This window comes from Panthera uncia, chromosome A2, assembly GCF_023721935.1.
Source record: "Panthera uncia isolate 11264 chromosome A2, Puncia_PCG_1.0, whole genome shotgun sequence".
In the NCBI taxonomy this organism is placed as follows: domain Eukaryota; kingdom Metazoa; phylum Chordata; class Mammalia; order Carnivora; family Felidae; genus Panthera; species Panthera uncia.
In genome coordinates, this window is record NC_064816.1 from 62623170 (window position 1) to 62647530 (window position 24361).

At 49.4% G+C, this 24361-nt stretch overlaps 1 protein-coding gene across 3 annotated transcripts in view; it reads right to left on the reverse strand.

Moving 5' to 3' along the window:
- The window catches only part of COBL (cordon-bleu WH2 repeat protein), a 260429-nt gene that overhangs the window by 20941 nt on the left and 215127 nt on the right, over window positions 1–24361 (reverse strand). For all 3 annotated transcript variants that reach the window (XM_049641276.1, XM_049641277.1, XM_049641275.1), the window contains one exon: window positions 4513–4822. In XM_049641276.1, the coding sequence (XP_049497233.1) occupies window positions 4513–4822 (310 nt within the window). The remainder of the gene's footprint in view (window positions 1–4512; window positions 4823–24361) is intronic.

Sequence of the window (24361 nt, forward strand, 5' to 3'; positions counted from 1 at the left end):
TGCTGCTTGCTTCTCAGTAACCCTGAACTTTACGGGAAAGCGTACATTTGGAAAGAAATATGGGACCGCCGTCTCGGGTTGGCCTCATCTGTCAGAGGAGAGAATTCCTGTCAAACAAACTTTTTAAGGGGTTCCCAGACCCAGCACCGACGTGCCTCAGGCACAGGGGCAGAGGCAGCTCTCTGTCCGAAGAGTCAACTCCCTCTGACACTATGGACCCACGGACACTCTCCGACCCCACAGGCGGAAGGGCGCAGTCGCACCAGGCTGCTCTCCACCCCCACCCTTTAAAAAAAAATTTTTTTTTTAACATTTATTCATTTTTGAGAAAAAGAGACAGAGCATGAGCAGGGGAGGGGCAGAGAGAGAGGGAGACACAGAACCCGAAGCAGGCTGCAGGCTCCAGGCTCCGAGCTGTCAGCACAGAACCCGATGTGGGGCTCGAACTCACGGACTATGAGATCATGACCGGAGCTGAAGTCTGACGCCCACCCAGGCGCCCCTCCCCACTCCCACCCTTGAGAGACACCAGCCTCCAGCTCAGACCCATGGCTACAGACTGGGGGCTCTGACGCCCTCCTCCGTAGGTTCAATCAATTTGCCAGGATGAGTCACAGAACTCAGAGAAACACCTAGGTTGGCCCATTTATTAACGGATATAAGAAAGGATCTGAATCAGTAGCCGGAAGAAGAGAGGCATAAGGAGAAATACGATTTGGGGGCACAGAAATCCCACCCTTCCCCAGGCGCCACTCCCCCCAACCTGTTCCCATCCCCTTCTACCTGTTCCCGTTCACCAAATCTGGAAGTTTTCCAACACCCTCCTTTTGATAGTTTCTGGAGGCTGCATTGCATAGTCATGATTGACTGAGTCACTAGCCAATGGCTGACCTTGCCTCCAGCCCCTCTCCCCTCCCCCCGGAAGGTCAGGGAGTGACTTTAGTCAATTAGTTGCCCCCACTGGCACCCTGCATGCCCCCACCCCGCCCCGCCCCAAGGATGCTTTCCAAAAGGCATCCATTAACATAACAAAAGACCTCTCTACTACTCTCCACACTTAAGAAATCCCAAGGGCTTTGGGAGCTGTAAGCCAGCAACTGTGGGTGTAGTAGACCAAATAGCTAGGAGAAATAGGACCAAACAGACATTTCCTCTGAATCACAGTAATGCACTAACGATGGTCATTCCATGAGAAGTCCTGGGGCAGAGAGGGGATCCCACGTCTGCGGCAGATAATGGAACAGCACAGACAGAGCTGAGGGGCTCAGAGGCTATCTGCATCCTTAGGACACTGCCAGGCTGCTGGAAGCCCAGAGAAGAAAAGTGACCTGCCAGGAAAATTCACGGCGCCCCGTTTCCTGAACTAACCGTAGTGACTTTGACAATGCAACCACTTGAGAGCAAGGGAACACGTACTGTGCCACGCACACTGGGCATTTACAGGCTCAGGACACCTCTGAGTGGGAGGAGACACTATCTCCGCAAAGTCGCGCAGACTCTCGAAGGCCAGGCAACTCATCAGTGCTGGGGGCTCCCCTTTGGGTCTGTCAGAGCCCCCTCCCTCCCCACCGCCTACTCTCAAATTCCATGGCACCCCAGAGATAAAGGCAGAAAAACATCCCCTACTCCCTGCTGGGAGAAAGCATCAGGTTCTAAAGACTCCATGATTATCCCTGGCTGTGGCCAGGGGCAATGTTAACTCTCACATTTGGACAGAAAGCAGCAATGCTTTGCATCAGGGGTCGATGCCGGCAAAGCAAAGGAGGGTTAACAACAGCATCCCTAGGGGCCAGAAGGAATAATGTCTGATGAACTTCAGATGTAGAGCTCAGGGAACGCAATCTCCGTGCACACTCACAGAACACACCTGAGGATTATTGTAGAAAGAGATTTTTTTGTACATTAAATGGACTAAGAAGGAAACACCGTTATTGTTCTCTGCTCTCACAGATGCACACAGCACAGGCTAAGGTGCCTTGTGTGCAGGGGGGGCGGGGGGGAAGGTGAGGGGGAAGAACAGAGCAAGGGCCGCATTCTAGTTTTCTGGCCAGTGAAATACACACTTGGCCTTGGAATTGTCCTTAAGTCTGACGAGCTACACGTTAAAACTATTAGAGAGTGTAATTAACTAATGGGGAAATGCTCGTGATACGTCCTTGGGCGAAAAATGAATCAAAATAAATTATTATTGACAATTACATTAACCAGATAAAGATCTGTGTGTTCGCATGAACTGGGCTGGACCAAAATGTGGCAAACACAAAGGCATTCGTTTCTTTTGGGGGTCGGCTTACGGGCTGATGTTCTTGGTCTCATTCTTGTTAATATTTCCATAACATCGTTTGTGTGGACTGGCTCTTAAGATTATCTAAAGGGTGAAAAAAACTGATGGGCCTTTCTGGGCAAGACTGAAGAGAATTAACCTGCCTTTCTGGGCAAGACTGAAGAAAACAAAGACAGTGGGTGCTGGGGTGGGGGGAGGGACATGGCAGGACCAAAAATCCAGCTATGAAAGGAACGGAACGCAGGGGGCAGGTGGTATACAAGGAAACCAGGGTAGAGCGAGGAGTCAGGGGAAAAAATAGATTTCCTCCTTCACATCACACCCGAAAATAAACCCAGGTTGTTGAGAAGCCCAGATACGAGAAAGCAACACTAAACTTTTATGAGAAATTCAGCTCATCTTTAGTCCTTCAGGGTGTGGGAAAGGGCTCTCAAATATGCAGAGGAATTTCCGCGTTCAGGGAAAAGGGGAGAAATCTGACATTATTAAAATTAAAAAGCAATTTTTATGCAACGAAGGAACACAGAGTTACATGCAAACCACGGTCTTGAAGACTCTCCGTGGGTAGTCAAGAACTGATTTAACAGATTAAGAAGAAATGGATGAACGTTTAATTTTTTTTAACTTATTTACTTTTTTTAATGTTTACTTATCTTGGGAGAGAGAGTGAACAGGGCAGGGGCAGAGAGAGAGGGAAAGAGAGAATCCCAAGCAGGCTCCACACTGTCAGCACAGAGCCCGACCTGGAGCTTGCACTCACGAGGCGTGAGATCATGGCCTGAGCTGAAACCAAGAGTTGGGGGCTTAACTGACTAAGCCACCCAGGCGCCCCTGAATTTTTTTTTTAAAGTAACATCCCAGTTTTTTTTTTTAAAGAACAGTCTATGAAAAGACAATTCCTACACTAATGCACACATCACAAGATGCTCATTCTTACTGATCAGAGAATTGGAAATTAAAAAGCACGTGAAATGCCATTTGAACCCGTAGGACCGGCGAACGTACGAGGTCTGCTGATGGCATGGGCCAGTGCAGGTGAGGAGTGCCAGGCCATTAGAGACCACTGGAGGGTGTGTAAGCCAATCACAGTGGAGAACAATAGGCCAATAGTCCATGGTTGAAGATGACCTTTTCTGAACGTCTAGTAACTTCTCTTCTAGAAAGCTCTCTACGTGTAAACAGGAACATATGGATACCTGCCTCACTGTTTCCAGTGGATGGAAAACCAGAAAGACCTCAGTGCCCATTAGTTAAGTTTAAAAGAAAAATAAGGGGTCCCCAGGTGGTTCAGTAGGTCGAGGTGTGACTCCTGATTTTGGTTCAGGTCATGGGATCGAGCCCCCGTGTCAGGCTCCATGCCCCCCACACCTCACTCGTGAGCTCTCTTTCCCTCTCTAACATTAAAAAAAAAAAAATTGTTTTTAATTAAAAAAAAGGAAAGTAAATGAACTAATAAGACATGTATCCTCATGGATCAATCTTTAAAACTTGATCGAAAAAAGGGCACTGAGGGGCGCCTGGGTGGCTCAGTCGGTTAAGCAGCTGACTTCGACTCAGGTCATGATCTCGAGGTCCGTGAGTTCAAGCCCTGCGTCAGGCTCTGTGCTGACAGCTCAGAGCCTGGAGCCTGCTTCAGATTCTGTGTCTCCCTGTCTCTCTGACCCTCCCCCGTTCATGCTCTGTCTCTCTCTGTCTCAAAAATAAATAAACGTTAAAAAAAAATTTTTTTTAAAAAGAAAAGAAAAAAGGGAATGAGATTATGGTCCCATTTATATAAAAGGAAAAACAAACTAGCCCATCTTAGGTATTACAGTAAGACCTTGGTCTGCAAGCATAATTTATTCCCAGAACATGCTTGTCATCCAAAGCACTCGTACATCAAGGCTCATTTCAAGAACCATTGGCTCAGGCGTGACCACATTCGGCGTCACGTGCGACTTGTGTTGCAAGGCATCGCTCGTTCATCAAGCCAAAATTGACTAGAAATATTTGTTTGTCGTGTGGAACCCTCGCAGAACGAGTTACTCGCAAGCCAAGGTTTTACCATACTTCTAAACCCCCGCATGTCTAGAAAGAGCGTGAACACACGGCTGTGGATCACACCCCCAAATCAGGGAGTGGCAGCTGCCGAGGGCACCCGGCATGCATTTGTCGGGTCACGACGACCCACAGACCTTCCTCCTCGAGTCCAGGATGGGCCCTCCCTCTCCAGCTGTCCCGTGACTCACCTCGAATGCCGTCGCCCAGAGCTGTTCCTCTCCCGCGTGGGGCTCTTCCGGGGACCCAGTTCTGGGGTCCCAGCCAGGTCCTGGTCGCTGCCGTCTTCCTGGTCCGTGGCCCACTTATCTTTGGATTTCACGCTGTCGTGCTGGGAATCCAGGGACACGATGTCTGACGGGGAGCTCACCACTCCTGAGTCTTCAGTTGTGTCCTCGGAGGCAAAACAGCTGCCGACAGACACGGTCTCCTCGGCCTCGGACGGCACCTGTGGGGCCCCGTCCGTGCCACGGGGACTGCCGGGCCCCAGGGGCAGGCTCACTGGACAAAACACGGCAAGGACACGTCAGCCGGCACGTCTCCCCACGGCCGAGCGCATGTTAACACCAACCTGCCTGACTCCCCTGGACGGTGGAATTCAGGGGGCTGGGAACACAGGAAGACCCGATCGAGCCTCACAGCTTCCTCCAGAAGCGCCTTATGACTCGGAGGGAGCCGTGTGCCTGTACGTGATCGAGAGCAAAACTTGCCCTCAAACGTCAGCACGTTCCGGTTCAGCCTTTTGGCTTTTTACCCGCGCGTGTGACTGCGGGCAGACGCGTTTAAAAATTCCGACAAATGACACAGCGTTTGCCATGCTTTCCAGCCTGACCCTTGCTTTCGCTGAAGTTGTTCTGAAGTGAGTTCTTCCCCCAAGACCATCGCTTCCAGACATAAACAAAATGAGAAGCAAATAATACTGTGTGGGAACTTCTGACAAACGTTCCACAGGAACATTCGGAATCCGCCCTACAGGGTCAAACTTCATGCCTCGTCGGCATCCGGCTCCCCCTTCATTTTTATCCAATTTGTTTCCTCCCCTTCGTTTTTTTACATGCGAGCAGGGAGCTCTGGTCCAAACAAGAGGGGGTCCTGGAAGATTACCTCCAAGACCAATGAGAAGGAACCAGAACGCAAGTGGCTTTGGTTGGGGTTCTCTTGTTCCTGAGCACTAAGTGAGATTTACTGCAGCAGGAAGAACGAGAGGCAGAGATTTGCAACGATCAGAGCAAGGGTTACACTGAAATAGTAATGACGGGGAACAATGTAGCCATTTGGCACAACATCCAAGCAAGCCCTTCAGAGATACATTAAGTATGGAAGTACAGCGAGCCTCCGGGTTCCCTAAGGTCACCGAACGCTCCATGCCTGCACAGGAGGACACCACCCTGGACCAGCTACACACCAGACGTGTTTACTTCGAATTTAATGTAGAAACAGATTTTAAACCTCAAGACATCCGATCTCAGCCCTGTTCCCGGCGGTCCAGGAAGCAAGGACCGCGCTGTGCTGCGGTTTCCGGGTGTCTTATTGTAAAACCGTTTCTCCAATACGTCGTTGCTGGATTGCTACAGTGAATTAAGGCCGTAGGGGTGCCCAGGGCTCACTGCAAGTGATCACGAGCTGGAGTCCTGCGACGGCCTCACAGGGACATGCTTTTAACCGGACAGCAGACTTAGCAACGTAGAATTAATGAACCCGAAAGAGCGCCAAGGAGAGCATTCCTCAAGGGGCTGGCGTATTTGAGATCCCGAACAATGAAATAAACAAAAGAACAAAATTACATATAAAAACCAAAACAAAACAAAACACAGACATTTCACAACAGAGCTCGAAAGGAAAGACCAGAGCACAAAGGAGGAATTGTTTAGAGGCACAAATGCGCGAGGCGATGTGTCCGAACTGAACGCAGCGAGCGCTGTTAACAATACCCGCCTTCTTTCAGTGTTTTTCCTCGGTGCCATCTGCTAATGTCAACTCGAGGTGTGTCTGCACAGGTGGAGTGGGGCTGGCTGGTCAGAGGGAGGTGTCAGCATGCAGCAGGGTCCCAAACAGGTGACTCGGTCCAGTCCCGGCCCCCCTCTTCCCACCCCAGGGGTCACCCGAGTGTGAAGTAACCCCAAAGAAGCCTTCGGGACCGCCTGCGGCTAGGGGGTCCTCCTGGCACACTCGTGTCCTGGACACTTGAATACATCCCTGGCGGACGGGGGACGCCAAGCCCTCCCCATCCCCTTTCTCTCCAGTTATGCGATCCAGAATGCTGGCCTGGGCTTGCTTTATACCCTACAGACATTTGGGAGCAAAAAAAAGCAAGTAGAAAGTCACTGCTCTAAATTGAGCCAACTGCAAACCTAAGTCGACAAGGTGTGAGGAGTCTATATTCGGCGTGTATGTGTGAAACCATTTTAACAATATACGGTAAAGACTGCTATTTCCGGAGCTCCCCTCCTGCCCGGGCAAGTCCCTTCTAATGGATCACCTTCCCAGGGCCAGAGTAACTGCATCCTTGAACCCACTGGACAGGTGTTCGGTGAGGGTGCACCCATGCGCCGCCCCCGGGGTTCAGGGAGCAGGTAAGGGCGGCCACACTGTCAGGAGGGTGGTCACCCAGGCACGGGAGGAACAAGTGCATAAAGGCCCAGGGACAAGGGACCCACCTCAGGGGACTGGCCAAGGAGAGATCAGCAAACAACTTCCTGAAACATTGCTGGGGGAGCCGTCAAAGCCGGCCCCGATCTGGAGATAGGAAGGAACATTCCTGCGAGGCTCCAACCTGGCTCGGTGTGGTTTTCATGTCTGTCTGTAGTCAACCCCGTCGGTCTGAGAATCTTCGCTTAGAATCGGACATCACCACCTCCCTCGCCCTGCCCCAGCTTCGAGTCTCCTCTGGGCTGGTTCCTACTGTTAGCTCTGTGAGCTGTAACATGTTTTGACCATTTCTGAGTAAGATAATGGTGCAGGAGAATTTTTTTTTTTCCTTTATCGATTCTAAACAGAAGCCCAAAACATAGAAGAAAAGCTTGGAGCGGCCTTGGCTGTTATTTATGGGGCCGTCTAGATCCTTCTGTGCGCCCCTCACCTCCCTCACTTAGCCCCTGATTCCATGAAGCCACTGGTCCTGGGGACCCCAACTTGAAATCCAGAGACAGCCCAAGAAGGGCTGGGTTAAGAGCCTGAATCCCACATCCAGGTACAAGTTCTACTCCAAACTTGGAACAGCCTTTCCCCCTTTCTGTAAAATAAGCATGTGGGTTCTGAGGAGCTCTAAAATCCCTTCTAGGTACAGAGTACTACTGTTCTCTGAAATTCCAAATTTAAATGTAAAATGCAAACGTTCTTTGGACCGTTGACCAGTGACTAGGAATTGTAAAAGGGATGCATCATTGTCTACGTCCTTTCTGCTGTCTTCCATTGGCCCTAAAAGTATAGCTCGTGATTTTTGAGCTAATTAATTTGCTAGCAAGTCTGCTCTTCTCTCAAGGCGTGAACAACCTTTTTGACCTAAAAAGTTACCACTGCAAGATTTTTGCAAATGTGAAAACCACACTTAATTTGTCTTTAGCAGAAGCCTAATATAAATTCTTGATTAAATTCTCTTCCAAATGAATGGCCATAGAGCCTGAGTAAGGAATACTAACCCCTTCACTGTCATCCACCTAAATTTTATAATCCTGTGGTTCAAATGCCCTTCTGTCTCAATGAGAGCTTCCAGAAATTTCTCTAGCTAAGGTGTAAAGAAGAAAATGCTAACTTATGGCTTCCAGTTCCTCAAGGTGAACACCATCATGTTCCATTCAGTACCCACGTCATTGCGTTTTTCATTTACAAAGTCACCAAAAAAATTTCAAACACTAAACATAAGGATCTTCCAAGGACTCTTGTAATGGATTCAGTTTTGAGTGATTTTATTGAATGTAAGTGCAAGGTCTTGTACCCTAAATCGTGCTCTCTTGCTAGTCATGACTAAGGGAGATTCCCCAAAGGTCACTTTCACCACATTGATGTGGACCAGAGACAATGTCTCACAGAAAGGGTTCTTCTTCCCCTCTCACTGGTGCCTATGATTTCCGCACACTATTGATAGCCAATAACCGATGCTCATCTTTCATCCCGACTACTTTGGTTTAATTCCTTATGTTCTAAGAACTGAGAAAAAAGGGAAGAAACAAGGGAGATACTGGAAAAGTGCTCTTGAATCAGTAGTGCAAACTGACACGTGTTTGCCGATAGTTTCTGTCATATACATCCGCAAATAATTTTGAACCACCACGTCCCCCTAACATTTTTCACTGACACGCGAAAATTTCCATCTTGAGTTGATGGGTTGCACCAGATGTAATTTCTACTGTACTGTAAATAGCAATACTTTAAAAAGAGTTGTATCATTTTTCAATGTAATCATGGACCCCTCAATGGTACTGCACGATGCAGGTAACAGTACAGCCAGTTCACGATAGAGGATCATTACACACACACACACACACACACACACACACACACACAATTTTCTTCAAGAAGGCAGGATAATGAAGACTTTGAAAGCACTAATGGATCTAAAATAGATTCTCTGGAATCTGAATTCTCTTAAGAGTCAATGATGTAATCAATGCATACTTCTCCAGAGCCTGAGACATACGTTTAAGCCTAGAATCCTAATACACCCAGGAAAATGGGCAGGGAAAATTTCAATTTCCACCACTGAAAGGCAGGACTGGATTCCAGTCACTGTTCTATTAAGACATATATAGACAACAGCTGCTGTTTTTGTCTGTCCAGCACTGTCCCCCTCCCTGTTAGTGCTAAATGAATTCCTGCTTCCTGTGGCCAACTTATTTCTCAACATCTGGGTGAGTCTAACAACTGCCCCTAACTACCCTGGGCCCTGGGGGATGGGCGTGAGAGGAACCAAAATCTGGCCAATTAAAACCGTGCACACAATGGTAGACCAAAGGAGGGCACGTGTGCTCAGCTGGACAAATCAAGGCCTGCCTCTGGACCTTCCCACCAGAGCTCCTGGGGAAGCTGGTCTCACTGGCTTGGAGTCAATGGAATGGCAGAGTCTTGGATAAATAGCCATTTGGACAAGCACATGGAGAGAACTTGTTCAGGGATGGGAGAAAACACAGTCCTAAGACAGTAATTTGGTACCTGGACTCCGCCATGACCATAATGAGGATTCATCTCTTAAAATTCCCAGTCATGTGAGCCAAAAAACTCCCACAAAAACCCACTTCTCTTAACCAGTTCAAGACATGTTTCTTTCTCTTGGAATCAAAGACTCCTATCTAATCAATAGGTAAATTACCCTGATATTTTCATCAGTATACCTATAATATGTATTAAATATGAATGCCATAATGTCAAAATATTTATTATAAATATTAGATATGTTCATATGTTTATTAATGTTAACTAGAAATACAAAAAATATATAATTATGATTAATGATTTAATGTTATATAATTATGATTATGATTCAACATAATCTGTTAAATATTATACATTATATAATATAAATTATGATATAAGATTATTAGTATATACATATAAAATGCAAATTAAAAATATATAACTATTTTACATTATGTTTCTATTATAGGAACTTTTATGAAATGCAACAGTTGTATTATCACACCCTTCCCTTTTCTAGATTTATTTTCCATTATTTGGATTATATAGTTGAGTAGTTGTATTGTCAGAACAATCTAATTTGGATCCAGTTACTGTCTAAGCCCTCTTGTGTCTGAAGATTGTCTTCATCTAATCCATATCCTTGACAATCAGTATGGCTAAATCCAAGCAAGATTCAGATCACAATCCTTCTTCAAGATTCTATTCTTGGTTCCTTCTTTCCTGGCATCCTGCCTCACACATGAGAATCTGTATGCTAACATGGTTCTTTCCAACTCTATATAATCTTATCTCTTGAAGCTGGCAAGAGTTTCCTCTTTATCTGTGAATATCAAAAATTTCACCAAAATTTGTCTGTGTATTTAATTTCCAAGAGGTTTTGGATGTCCTTTTATTCATTTATTTTTCAGTAATTCCCTGCTCTTGTTTTATGTATGTGATAATCCATTACAATTCTCTGAGGCAAACACAAAAAATATTTAAAGTCCTATTTTGTTTCCTAAATAAACCTTACTTCCTTTGGGGTTAGTTCCTCTGATCAGTTCATTGTTCCTCTTTCATGCATTAAGAAAAAAAAAGATTGTTTAGTGATTCTTGACTATTTTCATGTGTTTAAATGAGGGTGTCAATAATGATAGGGAGTGGATTTCTTTCATACATGGGAATAGCATGGTTTCCTTAGGATACAACAGAAAGCCCTATGACAGATTGGGCTAAGGAGAGATCCACGGGGCAGAGAGGGAAGTCACCTTCTCAAAAGGACTCCATTGGGATGAGGTATCTCCTTTCTCCAAGCAGCCATAATGGTTGATCATCCTTCAATTAAGCTCAGTCATCTTAAAACTAAAGTTTCATTGTGCCATCATGTGCCTGTTTCAGCAAATAGCTACACAGGATTCTTTATGCTGATGGCTGGCTATGAGAGTCACCTAAAACATTAGACCATTGGCTAATTACTACCAGATAGTATAGTCCAACACTGATGTTTGGAAATCATATAATGGTAGTTGGGTGTAGCCATTCCGCAATGTTGTAATGGATACTATTTAGCTGCCTCCAATTTAATCCAATGCCCTCTGTAGCGTGGTTATCACGACTCCTCTTTTGCAAATTATAAAAGAAGCCCCAGCGAACAAATTATTTCATCTATCCCTGAGGGTATGTGTTGCAGAAACTTACTCTGCCAGGCCCATTAAAGTAGCCAGTCCATTCAAAATCACACAAAATCACGTGTTAGGCAAGAGTCAAATTAGGGGTCTTTCGCCACATAATGAATTTCACTGAGAATACCTACATTTAAGCTTTTCTAAGCGACAGGATTTTCTTCCATGTTCTATGGAAAAAATCTTGATTCTATTTGTCCAGGGACTTCAGTATATTCTAAAATACTTTTGAGAAAAAAGCTCGGGCTGTTGGTACATATATATTTCTGGGGCCTCAGTCTGAAGAAGCATGTACTTTATACTGGCAAGAACAAAGCTGATGCTTTGCTTTTCATCATCAAAATAGAAACCCTGTCTCCAGGTAGTCTAGAGTATTGAAGCACATGAATTGTATTTAATCAACACCTCAGAAAATCTGACGCTCAGGGACTTGCCAAGTTGCCAAGGGACTCAATTTCGAATTGACTATGAGTCAGGTCTGGCACAAAGCAAAGGTGAGTCACGTGCCATTTTGGATAGGCAATCTAAGAAAAATACCGTCCGTTTCCTCTGCTAATTTCTCCCACGTTCCATCCCTTATCACTAGACTCTACAGAACAAAATGTGTGATCTACTTTGGCTTAGCTTTCCAAAAAGCTCTGTTCAGCCACTGCTCCTGATCCAAAGTTGGCATCAAAGTGACCCAATGAAGAATATTTTTGCAGTACTATAGAGAGCTGTTGTTAGCATCCACGATAGTACTCAGTGTCTTTCGTGAGTAACCATTTTAGTTTGTCCTGAAATTCAGATCATCCTTTCTCCCTCTTTTGATTAAATGAACGTGTGCCCTTTGACTCAGTGTTCTCCCTTATCTTCCTTTGGTTGTAGCAAATGTGGAAGTTGGTGGACACAGACCATATTGCCACTGCAATAAAACATTCCAGGAGGTGTTTTTAAGAAAAGCTAAACAGAAAAAGAAAACCTTTTCCTTTTTTTTGTCCCTTTCTGTAATGCGTGTCAGATTACAATGTTCTTTCTTGGTCAGTCTGTCCTTCCGTGTCCTTATTGATGGTTTCTGAAGTTTTACCACCTGTAACACCTACCAAGCATATGAATGCTCTTGGCTGATGGGTGTAAGGATATCTTTTTTCCTTCGCACCTTGGTGCTCTCACGCCTAGGGAGACCTGAGGAACCCCAGGGACATGCCTTCGTTGCACTGGTAGCTGGCTGGGTTCACTAAGACGCTAAGGTTTTTCAGTGGAATCGAGGCTCCTGCTAACGCTTCTTCCCCACTCTGGACTGTCCTCCCTGCAAAGAGTGACTCTCTGAATTTTTCCCCTGGCATCTCCCTGTGCTGAAGGCCAGTTCCTTCCACCCCTCCGATTCGTGGACAGGGTCTCTCTCTTGAGGGTCTGTGCGCAGGTGGCCCAGTGTGGTCTGTGGGCTCCAGGATAGGCCCGTGGGAACAGAGCCCAGGCCCTCTCAGCTCTCCTTGCTTTTCTATTCTGTGCCTTCGTTCTCATTTTCAGGCCAACACGATTTCATTTACTCTCTTGCAAGAGCAGCTATGCATTTAAAATGGTCACTACGTGGGACGCCTGGACGGCTCCGTCGGTTAAGCATCCGACTCTTGATTTCATCTCAGGTCATGATCTCAGGGTTTGTGGGATCGAGCCCCGAGTCAGGCTCTGCACTGACATCGAGGAGCCTATTTGGGATTCTCTCTCTCCCTCTCTCTCTGCCCCTCCCCTTCTTGCTCTCTTTCTCTCAAGAAACGTTAAAAAAAAGTGATCACTGTGTAAGATCTAGCATTTTGAGATGCTCTGTAGCAGAAAGGGGTTTCTGACCCACCATACTGCTAGCAGCATAAGGAATCTCAACTTACTTTAACATAGAATGGGTTTCCCACCCACGCTTCTTGTCTCAGCTGTGTCGCCAGGTTATCCAAGCGTAAAACGTTTCCTCCCTTCAGGGCAGACAACTCAGGCGTGGTGGGGAGAACGGCCACAGGCAGCCGGAGCAGCCGGAGGGGCACCCTTGCAGAGTCAGATCAAGGAAGCTTCCACCAGGAGAAGCAACTGAATATCCGACTGCAGGGCTGACCACCACCTGCGTTTCCATCGGATGCGTTTCCTCCCTCGAGTTCTCAGAAGAGGACTTCTCTTTCTTCTTCAAAGTCTTCCTCCCTCCGGGGTTCCTCAGATCCCCCCTCCTCCACTCCCTTGGAGATCTGCAGCTGTCCCCGCTCCGATGCCTCCCCCTGGCCTTGCAATGCCCACAGCATCGTCGCTGAAGCCCTGGCACTGTGTCTCCCCAGCTTGGAGGCACCCTCTCCAGGAATGCAGGCAAGAGTCCTCTCTCTGAGGCCGCAGTGAAGACGCCACGAGACGGCACATGTAGAGGGGTCAGCGGGGCACAGAGTCGAGGCTCAGTAGTGGCAGCCGTGATTACCATTAGTAGGTGCTGGACCTCACTGGGTTGTTGGCCGCCAAGCATCCAAATCCCCTGGAAACTATGGTTCTTGTGGTTGGCTTGCACCAGAGTCCACTGGAGGGCTTGTTAGAATAGATTGCAGAGCGACCCTTCCATGCAAGATTCTGATTTAGAGGGTCTCAGGTGCCCCCTGCCTCAACCTGCACCTGCTCACATGTTCCGAGTGATGCTGAGGCTCCTGGTCCAGGTCCACACTTGGGGAGCTTTCTCTAGCTCCTCTAGGGTCCCCTGGCCAGCTCGTGCTTCTCCCCTCGCTAAGCTGCAGCTGAGAACAGTCCATACCTAAGCCAGGTGGCTTCCTCCCTCTGCCTCCTAAAACCTTCTTCACTGCTGTGTTTCAAAGGCACTGGAGGTAATGAATGGACCCGCTAAAAAACTCCCGGTCAATCCGTGATCTCAAGATGCAGGGGCATTTTTCTTCACAGAAGGCTCTCCATGAAGTTAAAAGTGACATCTTCTTCAAAACGGAAGGGCAGGGGGTGCCTGGGTGGCTCAGCTGGTTAAGTGTCCAACGCTTGGATTTCAGCTCAGGTCATGATCTCACAGCTCATGGGATTGAGTCCCACATCAGGCTCTGTGCTGACAGTGCAGAGCCTGCTTGGGATTCTCTCTCTTTCTCTCTCTGCCCCTTCCCCTGCTCATGCTCTCTCTCTCTCTTTCTCAAAATAAATGAATAAACTTTTTTAAAAAAACCAGCAGGACGGAATAAATAACTTTTAGGAATTATGTTAGAGCGTTTTCAGAAGACTTACAAACACAAAACGCATCCCAAGTGGTTGTAGAATATGCCCATGACACAAAAAAGAAGAAATCACACTGCGGAAGGGTGCGGACTTGGTGGGAGAAGGAAAGGTGAGAGGGGCTGTGGCTCCTGGAGTCTTGATTTGGGGCAGGAGGTCCCGAACAGGCAGAGTGGAAGGAAAATGGGGTCCTGAACCGCCTGGAAATATGATGCCAGACAGAGAAGCAAGACTCTGAAGTCATATGTGTCACAAAGGCTGTCACAGACCTTATGAGAGTCACCTTGACAAGGTACCTGGGAAAGAAGCCTCACCAGCGACAGAGTGAAAGCACGGGTCCCCAAGGATCACATCTCACATTTCTGCATCACTACCTGTGGCCAATGTCAGCTCCGTCGCTTGCTTAGCTGGCCAATTTGGTTATTTCTACCTTACCGATTATTTGTATAAATTGTCTGATGTTTGGGACTGATTGAATGGGACAGACAGTAAAAAACATGGCTTACTCACATGGTTACCTGGGTCTGGACTAGTGCAGAAAACCACATTTTTCATATTGAGAAGACACACTAGCAGGGAATATCAAGGTAACCTCCCTACAATAATTTTCAGAAATCATAACATGCTAACATGCCATCAAAAGGCAATACAGGAAAGTTAAATGACTCTTAACCATGCTTTTATGTTGTGTTTTTCACACACACACACACACACACGGCAAAACCACCACCTAAATGCCACTCGAATACAGTAGAGGGTGGTTAGTATAAAAATAATGAGCAGTAACACTGCCCTCTTTCCCTAGAGGCCCCTTCCCCAGAGTCCAGCCCGTCTTGGGGATGTGCATCTGCTTATAACGATGACACGATCATCATCGGTGCCTGTCATTTTAGGAAACTTGCATACAACTGTTTTCATCCTTGGCCGAAGTTAACAGACCGCACAGCCAGTAAATCAGACATTTCACACACAAACCACCTGTCTCACTCACAATTATGGTGGCCCCCAATAACTTGGCTTTATGCCAGAAAGCACTCATCACAGCAGAACCTACTGGTACCCAAAAGAACCTCCCCGCAGATGCCAGGCTCCAGCCTCAGTTGTCAGGATCTGCTGCAAGGATTCCAAGCTGGATGTCGTCCCCGTGGGAAGGGAGGGACCCATCTTGTCCTCCAGCCCGCTTATGCTTAGAGATACTCTCCCCACAACTGCACCCTACCAGACTTTTTCTATTGGGATTCTTTTGAGTTTTAAAATAAAAGTTTTGTTTTTTCCCCTGGGGTATAGAAAGGGAGACTCCAACAATTGGAAAGAGAATAGCCACTCATCCCCAAGATGACTTCACAGTTGGTCACTTTTTCTTGTAGTCTTTGTTTCTTAAGACTTTCTTTTTGATAAATCTCTAACAAAATGCCTTAAATGTGTGAAGAAAAGCAGATACGTCACCCTATTGGTGTTTATGTACTTCCTTTACACTCAACTGATTGAACAAGCTACTTCTCTCCTACACCTTTTATATCTGTTCAAACAGTTATGGTACTGATTCAACTGTGGCCTTGAGCAAATCCAGGTGACAGGGAAGGGTCTGGAGGCAAATATACCTGGGGCGCACTGCAGGCCACAAGCCTTTGCAGACACCCATCTGTGCCCAGCCTGAGGAGTTCAGCAGCAAAGAGACAGCGTCTTCTGGCTCAATGGTGTCTCTGTCCATCTGGCGGGGCTCAGCCTTGCCTCCCCTTTGGGATGGTTGCTGTTCCAGGCTGGGACTGCATGGAGACCCCAGGCTCCTATTCCAGTCCGGGCTTCACTCCTGCCTCCAGCATTCACTGTTCTCAGTGGATCACCCCTCACAGCAGCTGGCGGATGGGGGAATGTCACTAATGGTCCCATGGGTGACCACATCCCAGAGAGGTGGGGGGGGGGCTGGTGAAAAAGTGGGAGCTCCTTTGCAACTCTCCAGACTACCTGCTTTCGCTCTGTGCTCAGGACCAAATCCATCCCGACAGACAGCCTGAGATGACTGTCATTAATTTGCCATTTTTTCTAGTTCTGGGAGATCACTGTTGGCCTGTCCTCCGGGTCCCCTCTGGGGGCTCAGCTGGATCTTCCTCCCTTTGGCTCTCTTGGGCCTTTATTTGTACTTTTCATCTTACGCCTCCAAGAGAGCAAGCCCTGGGTCTTCCGTGTCTGATTCAATGGAGGTGCTTCGTCCCAGTTTGCATCCTACAAATTCTCCGTGGACATTGCCTTCCTGACGGGCACCTGCCTCAACATGGCTGGAAGTGGCCTCCAGCCGATCTCGCCTTGGCATGTACATGACACTGTGGCGTGCCTAAGCGCTGTGCCATCCAGGCTGCTCAGGCTGGCAGTCACGCGTCTTCGTGGGTCATATCTCCCGCGTGATGCTCAGAGCCGAGATGCCCGTCTGCAGGGATCTAGCTCATGGCAAGACAAGGTTGCCACTGGCCTCTCCAACTCCAAATGGAAGTCCTGATTTTCCCACTCCCCAAAATCCCACTGAGCTTTCTCTAGCAACAGAAAAAACTGTGGGCCCTAAATAAATAGAAGTACATTGGCCATAATTCATCTATGCGTTTCTGTTACTTTTCTCTGAACTTCCACATTTTAATACTTAAAAAGTATACGTTCATAGGACTTCTTACCCCTGTAGTCACAGTTCCACCCCAAGGAGGTTTCTTCTTTTTTTTAAAAAATCTTTATTCATTTTGAGACAAGAGGAGAGAGCACACGTGAGTGAGCAGGCAGGGCGGGCGAGGGGGGGCCGTGGTGGAGAAAGAGAGAATCCCAAGCAGGCTCCACGCTGTCAGCGCAGAGCCTGACTCACGGCTCGATCCCACGAACCGCAAGATCGTCACGAGAGCTGAAACCAAGAATCGGACGTTTAAGCAACTGACCCACCCAGGGGCCCCACAAACAGATTTCTTAAATGAGATGTTTTGTGAGCATTGAGCGCTCTTGAAATTCAACACAGACTCTTGGCTGTTTTTGCTGCACTGAGTACAGGGCATGAGCGGTGATTTTTACCGTTTTCCTGCCTCCCTCTCTCTCCTACAGAAGATTCTGGATTTTAGGCCCACATACATTTGCACCAAAGATCATCTGCCCTGAGGTACTCCCTTGGGGGGCTGAGGACACGTGGACCTCCTCTTGGCCCAGACTTCACACCCAAAGCACATGGTATTCAGAGAACGTTCGGGTCAAAATCCGTATCTGAATGTGAGGCCAAAGGATGAAGTGGCTTGAGAAAGGTCACCCTGATCGCTGGTCGTGCTGGGTGAGGTGTCCCAACAGCCCTGTGCTGTCCCCTCCCACGTGTGACCTTCTTACCACCAGCCTTAGAAAGGTCCAGTCCTTAGCCCTGTGGCGTCTGGAATTTTACAAATACCTTCAGTCGTTTCTTTCTGGGGCAGGTGAGTCCAGAGGGTGATAGAGCTGTGGATTATTTTTTTTTAGATTTTTTTTAATGTTTACTTATTTTCAAAAGAGAGAGAGAGACAAAGTGCAAGTGGGGAAGGGGCAGAGAGAGAGGGACACACAAAATCTGAAGCAGGTTTCAGGCTCTGAGCTGTCAGCACAGAGCCCGACGCGGGGCTCGAACTCACGAGATGTGAGATCATGACCTGAGCCAGAGTTGGATGCTTAACCGACCGAGCCACCCAGGCGCCCTGAGCTGTGGATTATTTTAGTCAAAGGAGGCAGTGTCTCATGAGGCTTATTTGAGGGTAATTTAAAAAGAGAGAGAGACGCTTCAAAAGTGCGGTGTACATCCTTTAGAAAAGGGTATTTTCCAGAACAGCTGCCTCTGTGAGTGCTGGTCTCCTGCCCTCACAGGAACCCAGAGCCTGGCTCACGACACAGGCTGGGAAGAACGGGGTCCTGCTCCCCTCTGCCCTCTGCCTCAAGCTTGATTTCATTCACTAAACTTGACCCCATCGTATATTTGAGTATGAGGCCCTCCCGGAGGTAAAACTCAGCATAGACATCTCCAACCGTTACCCTTGGAGAAATGTGACTTTTCTGCACACATTTTCCTTGTCATCCGTCTGACTGAGCAGGACCGTGACTCAATCATGCCCTGAGCCAGCAGGTCTGCTGTGGCAAACAGGCCATCGTTTGCTTACAGGCTCCCGTCCCCTTTCCTTTCCCGAATATTCCCGGCGGTAGAATAATGCCTTCGCACAGCTTGGACATTGTCTTTAAAAATGCGTCCGCTTCACGAAGCCCGAAATCAGCATGGAATTCTTAGGCTCCTGAGTTCTTACAGGGGGCACTGCAATTATCTGCAACCTCCCCTGCAGCTCGGGGTTGACTTCCCAAGGGCAGGAAGGGGCGATGACTCCAGACCCTGCATCCCAGCGTGATCTGCATTTCTGGCCCCACAACAGGCCTATTCCAGCCTCGTTTGTTCGCTGGGTCTCTGAGGACAGAATAACCCAAGGTATCAAACAAGTCATACCCAGGGGCTGGGGAAGAGTGAAGAGCTAGGGTCTTGTCCCTTTAAGGCATGAGTTCTTCTGGCCTTTTAAGCCCTCTCCATCGGGTGACCGTTCACTGGTGCCTGGTACGCATTGGGTGATCGTTTTGAACCGCAGCCTTACGCCATGTGAAGACAGACACGTTGGGAAGGCCCATCGGGGGCTAAACAGTAAAGAGGATTAAAACGGTCCTAATTAAAATCGCTCATTACATTTCTCACGCTTTGAAACTGTTCTGAAAAGCAAAATGTGCCCTCAGCAACAGGCTAATCCAGCACTTTAAGTCTCTAAGGTTACTTTTGCAGTGCACCTCCCTGACAGCGCTACACCCCGGAACAGCAGACCCAGCGTGGGTGTTTGGAGCGACACAACCCGGTTCATCTTTCTGCTTGCTTGCCCGCGTGCCCAGCATGAAGGACACCTGCTTGAAGGCACAGCTGCCGCTCCGAGTGACGCCTTCCTCATCCGCAGCTCTGGGCTGCAGCCCTGGGTCACGGCGTTACCGCAGGGCCATCGCTCAAGTCAGAATCTTGGTGTCCGGGTGCTCGGGCTGCCCACTGAGACCCGGGGAGAGGCTTCCCGTCAGTGCCGGTGGTTTCTCTGAAGTGGCCGATGACACCCCAAGGGTCTCCACCAGATTAAGCCAGTGTAAGAGCAGCCACACAGCTCGGACGGTCCCAGATGGCACAGTGGCCTATTTATTTCTGTGTTTCATCATCCCATGGAAACATGGGCACTTGCCGATCTACAAGTGCGGCAGCAGAACATGATCTCTTCCTTGTCAGCCCTGGGCACGGCTCGACGTGTCCCGCGAGGCAGCCTGGAGCCGGCTGGCCCCTGGGGCTCTGTGGTAGGTGCGGGGCGGGCGGTGGCATGTGCGGGCCTGTAGCGTCTGGCCCGGCCATCCCGGGGGAGGGACAGGCTGACCTCCACGCCAGGGTATACACGGGACTAACCCTAGCGGTGCTCCCACTCACCCAGGCTGCAAAAGGACCTGGCAGCCCTGGAAAGCCCTGGAGGGCATGGCCTCCCCCAGAATGCCCCGGAAAGGGGGGGGGGCACACCTCACAAGGGTGGGGCACTTTGTCCTCAAGAGCTGTAAAAAGGCACATTTTAAGAAGCCTCTTCAAAGTCATCCAACAACCTACGATAAAAGAGGAGGACGGGAACAGCCGGCATCATCAGCATGAGCTCCTGAAGGAGAAAGTTAAACAGTTTTGCCCCAGGCTTCTGTGACAGTGGAATATTTACATTTTTCTGGGTTTTTAACATTTATTTTTTTATTGTTTAGTTTTGAGAGAGAGGGAGAGAGAGATGGGGACAGAGGATCTGAAGCAGGCTCTGTGCTGACAGCAGGGAACCCGACGCGGGGCTCGAACCCACGAACCGTGAGATCACGACCTGAGCCGAAATCAGACGCTTAACTGACTGAGCCATCCAGGTGCCCCTACATTTTCCTGATTAAAAAAAAAAATTTTTTTTTTTTACATTTCATTTATTTTTGATAGAGACAGGGCACAAATGGGGGAGGGGCAGAGAGAGACGGAGACACAGAATAATCCGAAGCAGGCTCCAGGCTCCCAGCTGTCAGCACAGAGCCAGATGCGGGGTTCAAACTCATGGACTGCGAGATCATGACCTGAGCTGAAGTCGGATGCTTAACCAACTGAGCCATCCAGGTGCCCCTACATTTTCTTGGTTTTTTAAAATGAGGACTTGAATTACCTTATCGCTCCAGTTTGACTGTAGCAGGGACCCAAACTCACATGTGCACGGGGTCAAGGACCATCTGCGAGGGACCGATGTGAAGCCAGGTGGGGGGATGCGCCACGGAGAAGAGTGCGTGCCTGTCTACAATGAGCAGCTACTGCTGTGTCCCACGCTGTTTCTTTCGTGAGGAAAAGCGATTTTGCTGCCCCCCCACCCCCCCACCCCAGACGTGAGCGGATGTGGTCGGGCTGCCTCAGCATCTGGGTTGCCCGGGAGATGGACCCCGACCATCCAATCAAACATGGTAATCCTGCCCTCCTTGCTGGTGATTGGCCTGTGCATTCTAGCTGCAGCCAATGGGTGCACGGCGCCCCCAGGGCCTCCGTGATTGGTTCAGAACTCTCGCTCATGGCAGAGTTTGGGTAAAGAGCCTGCCCCGCCTCTAGAATTGTGTCAACCTACAGATTTCCTTGCGGATCAAGCCAGCTTGAGTTGCTCTGTTTACAGGCACGAGCATACTGATTCACCGGCAACGCCTTTCCGGGTATACATCCAAAAGAATTACAAGTAGGGTCTCAAAGACATATCTGGACTCTGTGTTCACTGCAGCTCTACGCATGGTAGGCAAGAGACGAAAACACCCCGGATGCCTACCCACAGGCCAGTGGATAAACAAGATATGGCTACGTGTAGGTGGACTATCATTCAGCCTTAAAAAAAGAAGTCCTGTCCCGTGCAACAACACGGGTGACCCTTGAGGACACTGTGCTACGTGAGCTAAGATAGTCACAAAAAGACAAATACGGTAGCATTCTGCCTTCTGAGGTTCCTAGCGTAGTCAGATTCACAGAAGCATCACGTAGAATGGTGGGTGCCAGGGGCTGGGGCAGGGGGCAAAAGGGAGCTGATGTGTGACGGTCACAAAATTTTGGATTGGCACCATGTCAAAGTTCTGCAGATCCGTTTCACAACGCTATGAACGCACTCACTGTCACTGACCTGGGGACTTAAAAATGGGTACGACGTTAAATGTCGATTTTGATCGCAACTGAAAAAAGAAAGCCGGAAAACTGACTCATCAGGTTAGGCAAACAAGGGAGAGGAAGCCCAGCTTGGGTTGGAGTCCCCGGCCTGCCTCCCATGCAGCCCACGAGCCCCTCCCCGCCCCCCCCAGGTTAGTGTGTGGGCCCCGTTTCCTCAGAAACCCTCCCAGGGGGGAGGAGCCAGTGGCCACTCCGCATCTTCTGTGACAGACAGGATTCGTGACATTGGACCGGCGAGAATCACACTGATTTCAGGAGCAGCGTTTAGAAGTTGGTACACGTAAAACAACTTCTCGGCAGTACGACGCACACAGAACGTAGAGGGAACACAAGAGAGTGTGTTGAGATTACGAATGATCTCCAACGCCCCGGTATTTAGGACACGGCTAAGAGACAAGACGGGTTTGGTGTGTGCATGTGTGCATGTGCATGTGTGTGTGTGTGTGCATGCACGTGTACGCACATTCACAGATGCCTGGAAGATCCAGGTGAAAGCTGACAGGTGTGTGGGGACAGCGGAAGAGAAGGCTCAAGGACATTTGATTTGGGGACGGTGGAGACAAGCGGAGCCCCTGCTCTTGTGTGGCGGGAATGTTTCCGAAGGACTCTTGGCTCGGCCCACCTCCGGTGGTGCTATTTGGAAGCGAGGACAGGCGTGTGATTGAGCCCCAGATACTCCACGAGCTGCACGGCAAGGATGCAATTTGAGGTCGGGGCAGAGACAGGACGTGCATGCAGTGGTGGCCCCTCCGTGGCATCAGAACAGCATGGGCCGCCACCTGTTTCGGGCAAAATGGGCCCAACCAGAGACGGAGGCAGCTACCCTGCGCTCCTGCTGTGGGCACAGCTCAGACAGCACAGCCTGTGTGTCCCCCCAGCAAACGGCCCCTTGTTCTGGGCTGAGTGGTGTTCCCCCTAATACAGTAGGTATCCAACCCCCAGGACCTCAGAATGTGACTGTATCCGGACAAGGTCTCTACAGCAGTGATTAAGTTAAAGTGAGGCCCTTAGGGTGGGTCTTGACCCACTATGACTGGTGTCCCTATAAGAAGAGGGAGACCCCAGCGTGCACGCCCACCTAGGAGAGTCTGCGTGAGGACGCTCTGAGGAGTACTGCCGGCCAAGGGGAGGGGTCTCAGGGAACCAACCGTGTGGGGCACCTTGACCTTGGACTCCCAGTCTCTGGACTCCAGAGCGGCGAGGCCAGAGTGTCTCCTGTTTGGGTGGTCCAGGCTGTGGGGTTGTGGTGGCCCGAGCAGGCTCAGACACCAGGGCACGTGCTGCTGTGAGGAAAACGTTAAAGCAGCGGGCAGCCTAGGACGACCTGTGAGCCTGAGAGATGCTAACATGAGGTAACCGTCTGGACCGTGTTTGGGGTCCTCCAACCTCCTTCTGGGCTGGGCCCCCCATTCATGGTGCTTCGGTGGGCCCCATCCTTTCTCTCACCTGGGGTTTTCACAGACGGCTCTGCTCTCAGCTGGTGGCTTTGGGGCGAGCTTCCAGCAAAAGAGACCACCACCCTGGTGCAAACAGCAGGTCCTGCTGTCTGTCCTCTACGGACACACAGGCCAGGCTGCGGGGTTCACGTCCTGCCTGAGGTCAACTTGCTCTCGCTTCCGGCCTCTGACACATTTCCTGCCACGTCTGTGCCTGCATTTTCTCCTTTGTAAAACCAGAAGGTTAACAACAGCACCAACCTTGTAGTGGGCAGCACAAAAGGGTTAACCCACAGACCTTCAGACGGCCATTTTATCCCCTCCGGGAAGGGAACCAGCAAAGACTGAGTCCCCTCCATAGGCAGGCCCTGCAAACTTGGGCACAGTGGGCCCTGGGGCAGGCCGCCTCCGCTGTGGCAGGTGCTCTCGGGCCACCAAACAGCCAGGTGGGTGCTGGTGCAGGTGCTGAGGAGAGACGCGGGACGGGGCTGGGGTCCATTCGAGTCGCAAGGGATTTCTGCCCGTGCTCGTGCACATCTTCACCACGAAGGGACCGCATTCTCCTTAATTCTGTGGTAAGGTAGGCACCGAAGGGAGGGCTAAGCGTGGCCACTATCACCGCGTGCCGTTCTGACCTGTCCACATGTATCGGAAGGATGGGTGGGTGGATGGATGGACAGATGGACAGACGGAGAGGGACAGAACAAACTACAGATAGGCAGAGCCACTAATACACACACTGCCACATCCTCATTCCTTTTTGGATCCCATCACCCCACCAGCACCAGTGGATGAGACTCTGAATCTGAGCCCAGGCTCTCCTGAGCCGTGTGGTCATGGGCAAGTGCCTACGCTTTTCTGGCCTCACTTTCCCTTCTTTGTAAACAGAGGGGGCTCCACCCTACAACCTGGTCACTGAAGTCTGCTCTGTCTGTCCGGCTGCAACATAATATTGGAATCAACCAGAAGCCCTGATGTTTGTCACTTGAACCTTTGTTCACAGGGACGACTGTCCTACGATGGGATAATCAGGGCTCCCCCTGGTGGCTGAAATGAACAGGGACAGGCACTCATTGACCGGGAAGCTCTATCTTGTCAATAAATCGGCCCCTTGGCTGCTTGCTGACCTAGGGGACAGCTACGGGGTCAGCGGATGGCCTGCAATGCAGCTCCTCGCCTCCTGCAAGATGGGCAGGTGGGCTCCTCTCGGCTAAATTCACCCAGTGTGTGGCTTCATTCACACACTCATGCCTCTTTAGCAGGAGAAAATTATGCAGTTGAGAACAATCTTTCTGCTTCCTCTTGAAAATCTGGATAGAGGAGAAACAGTTCAATGGCTCGTGTGTGC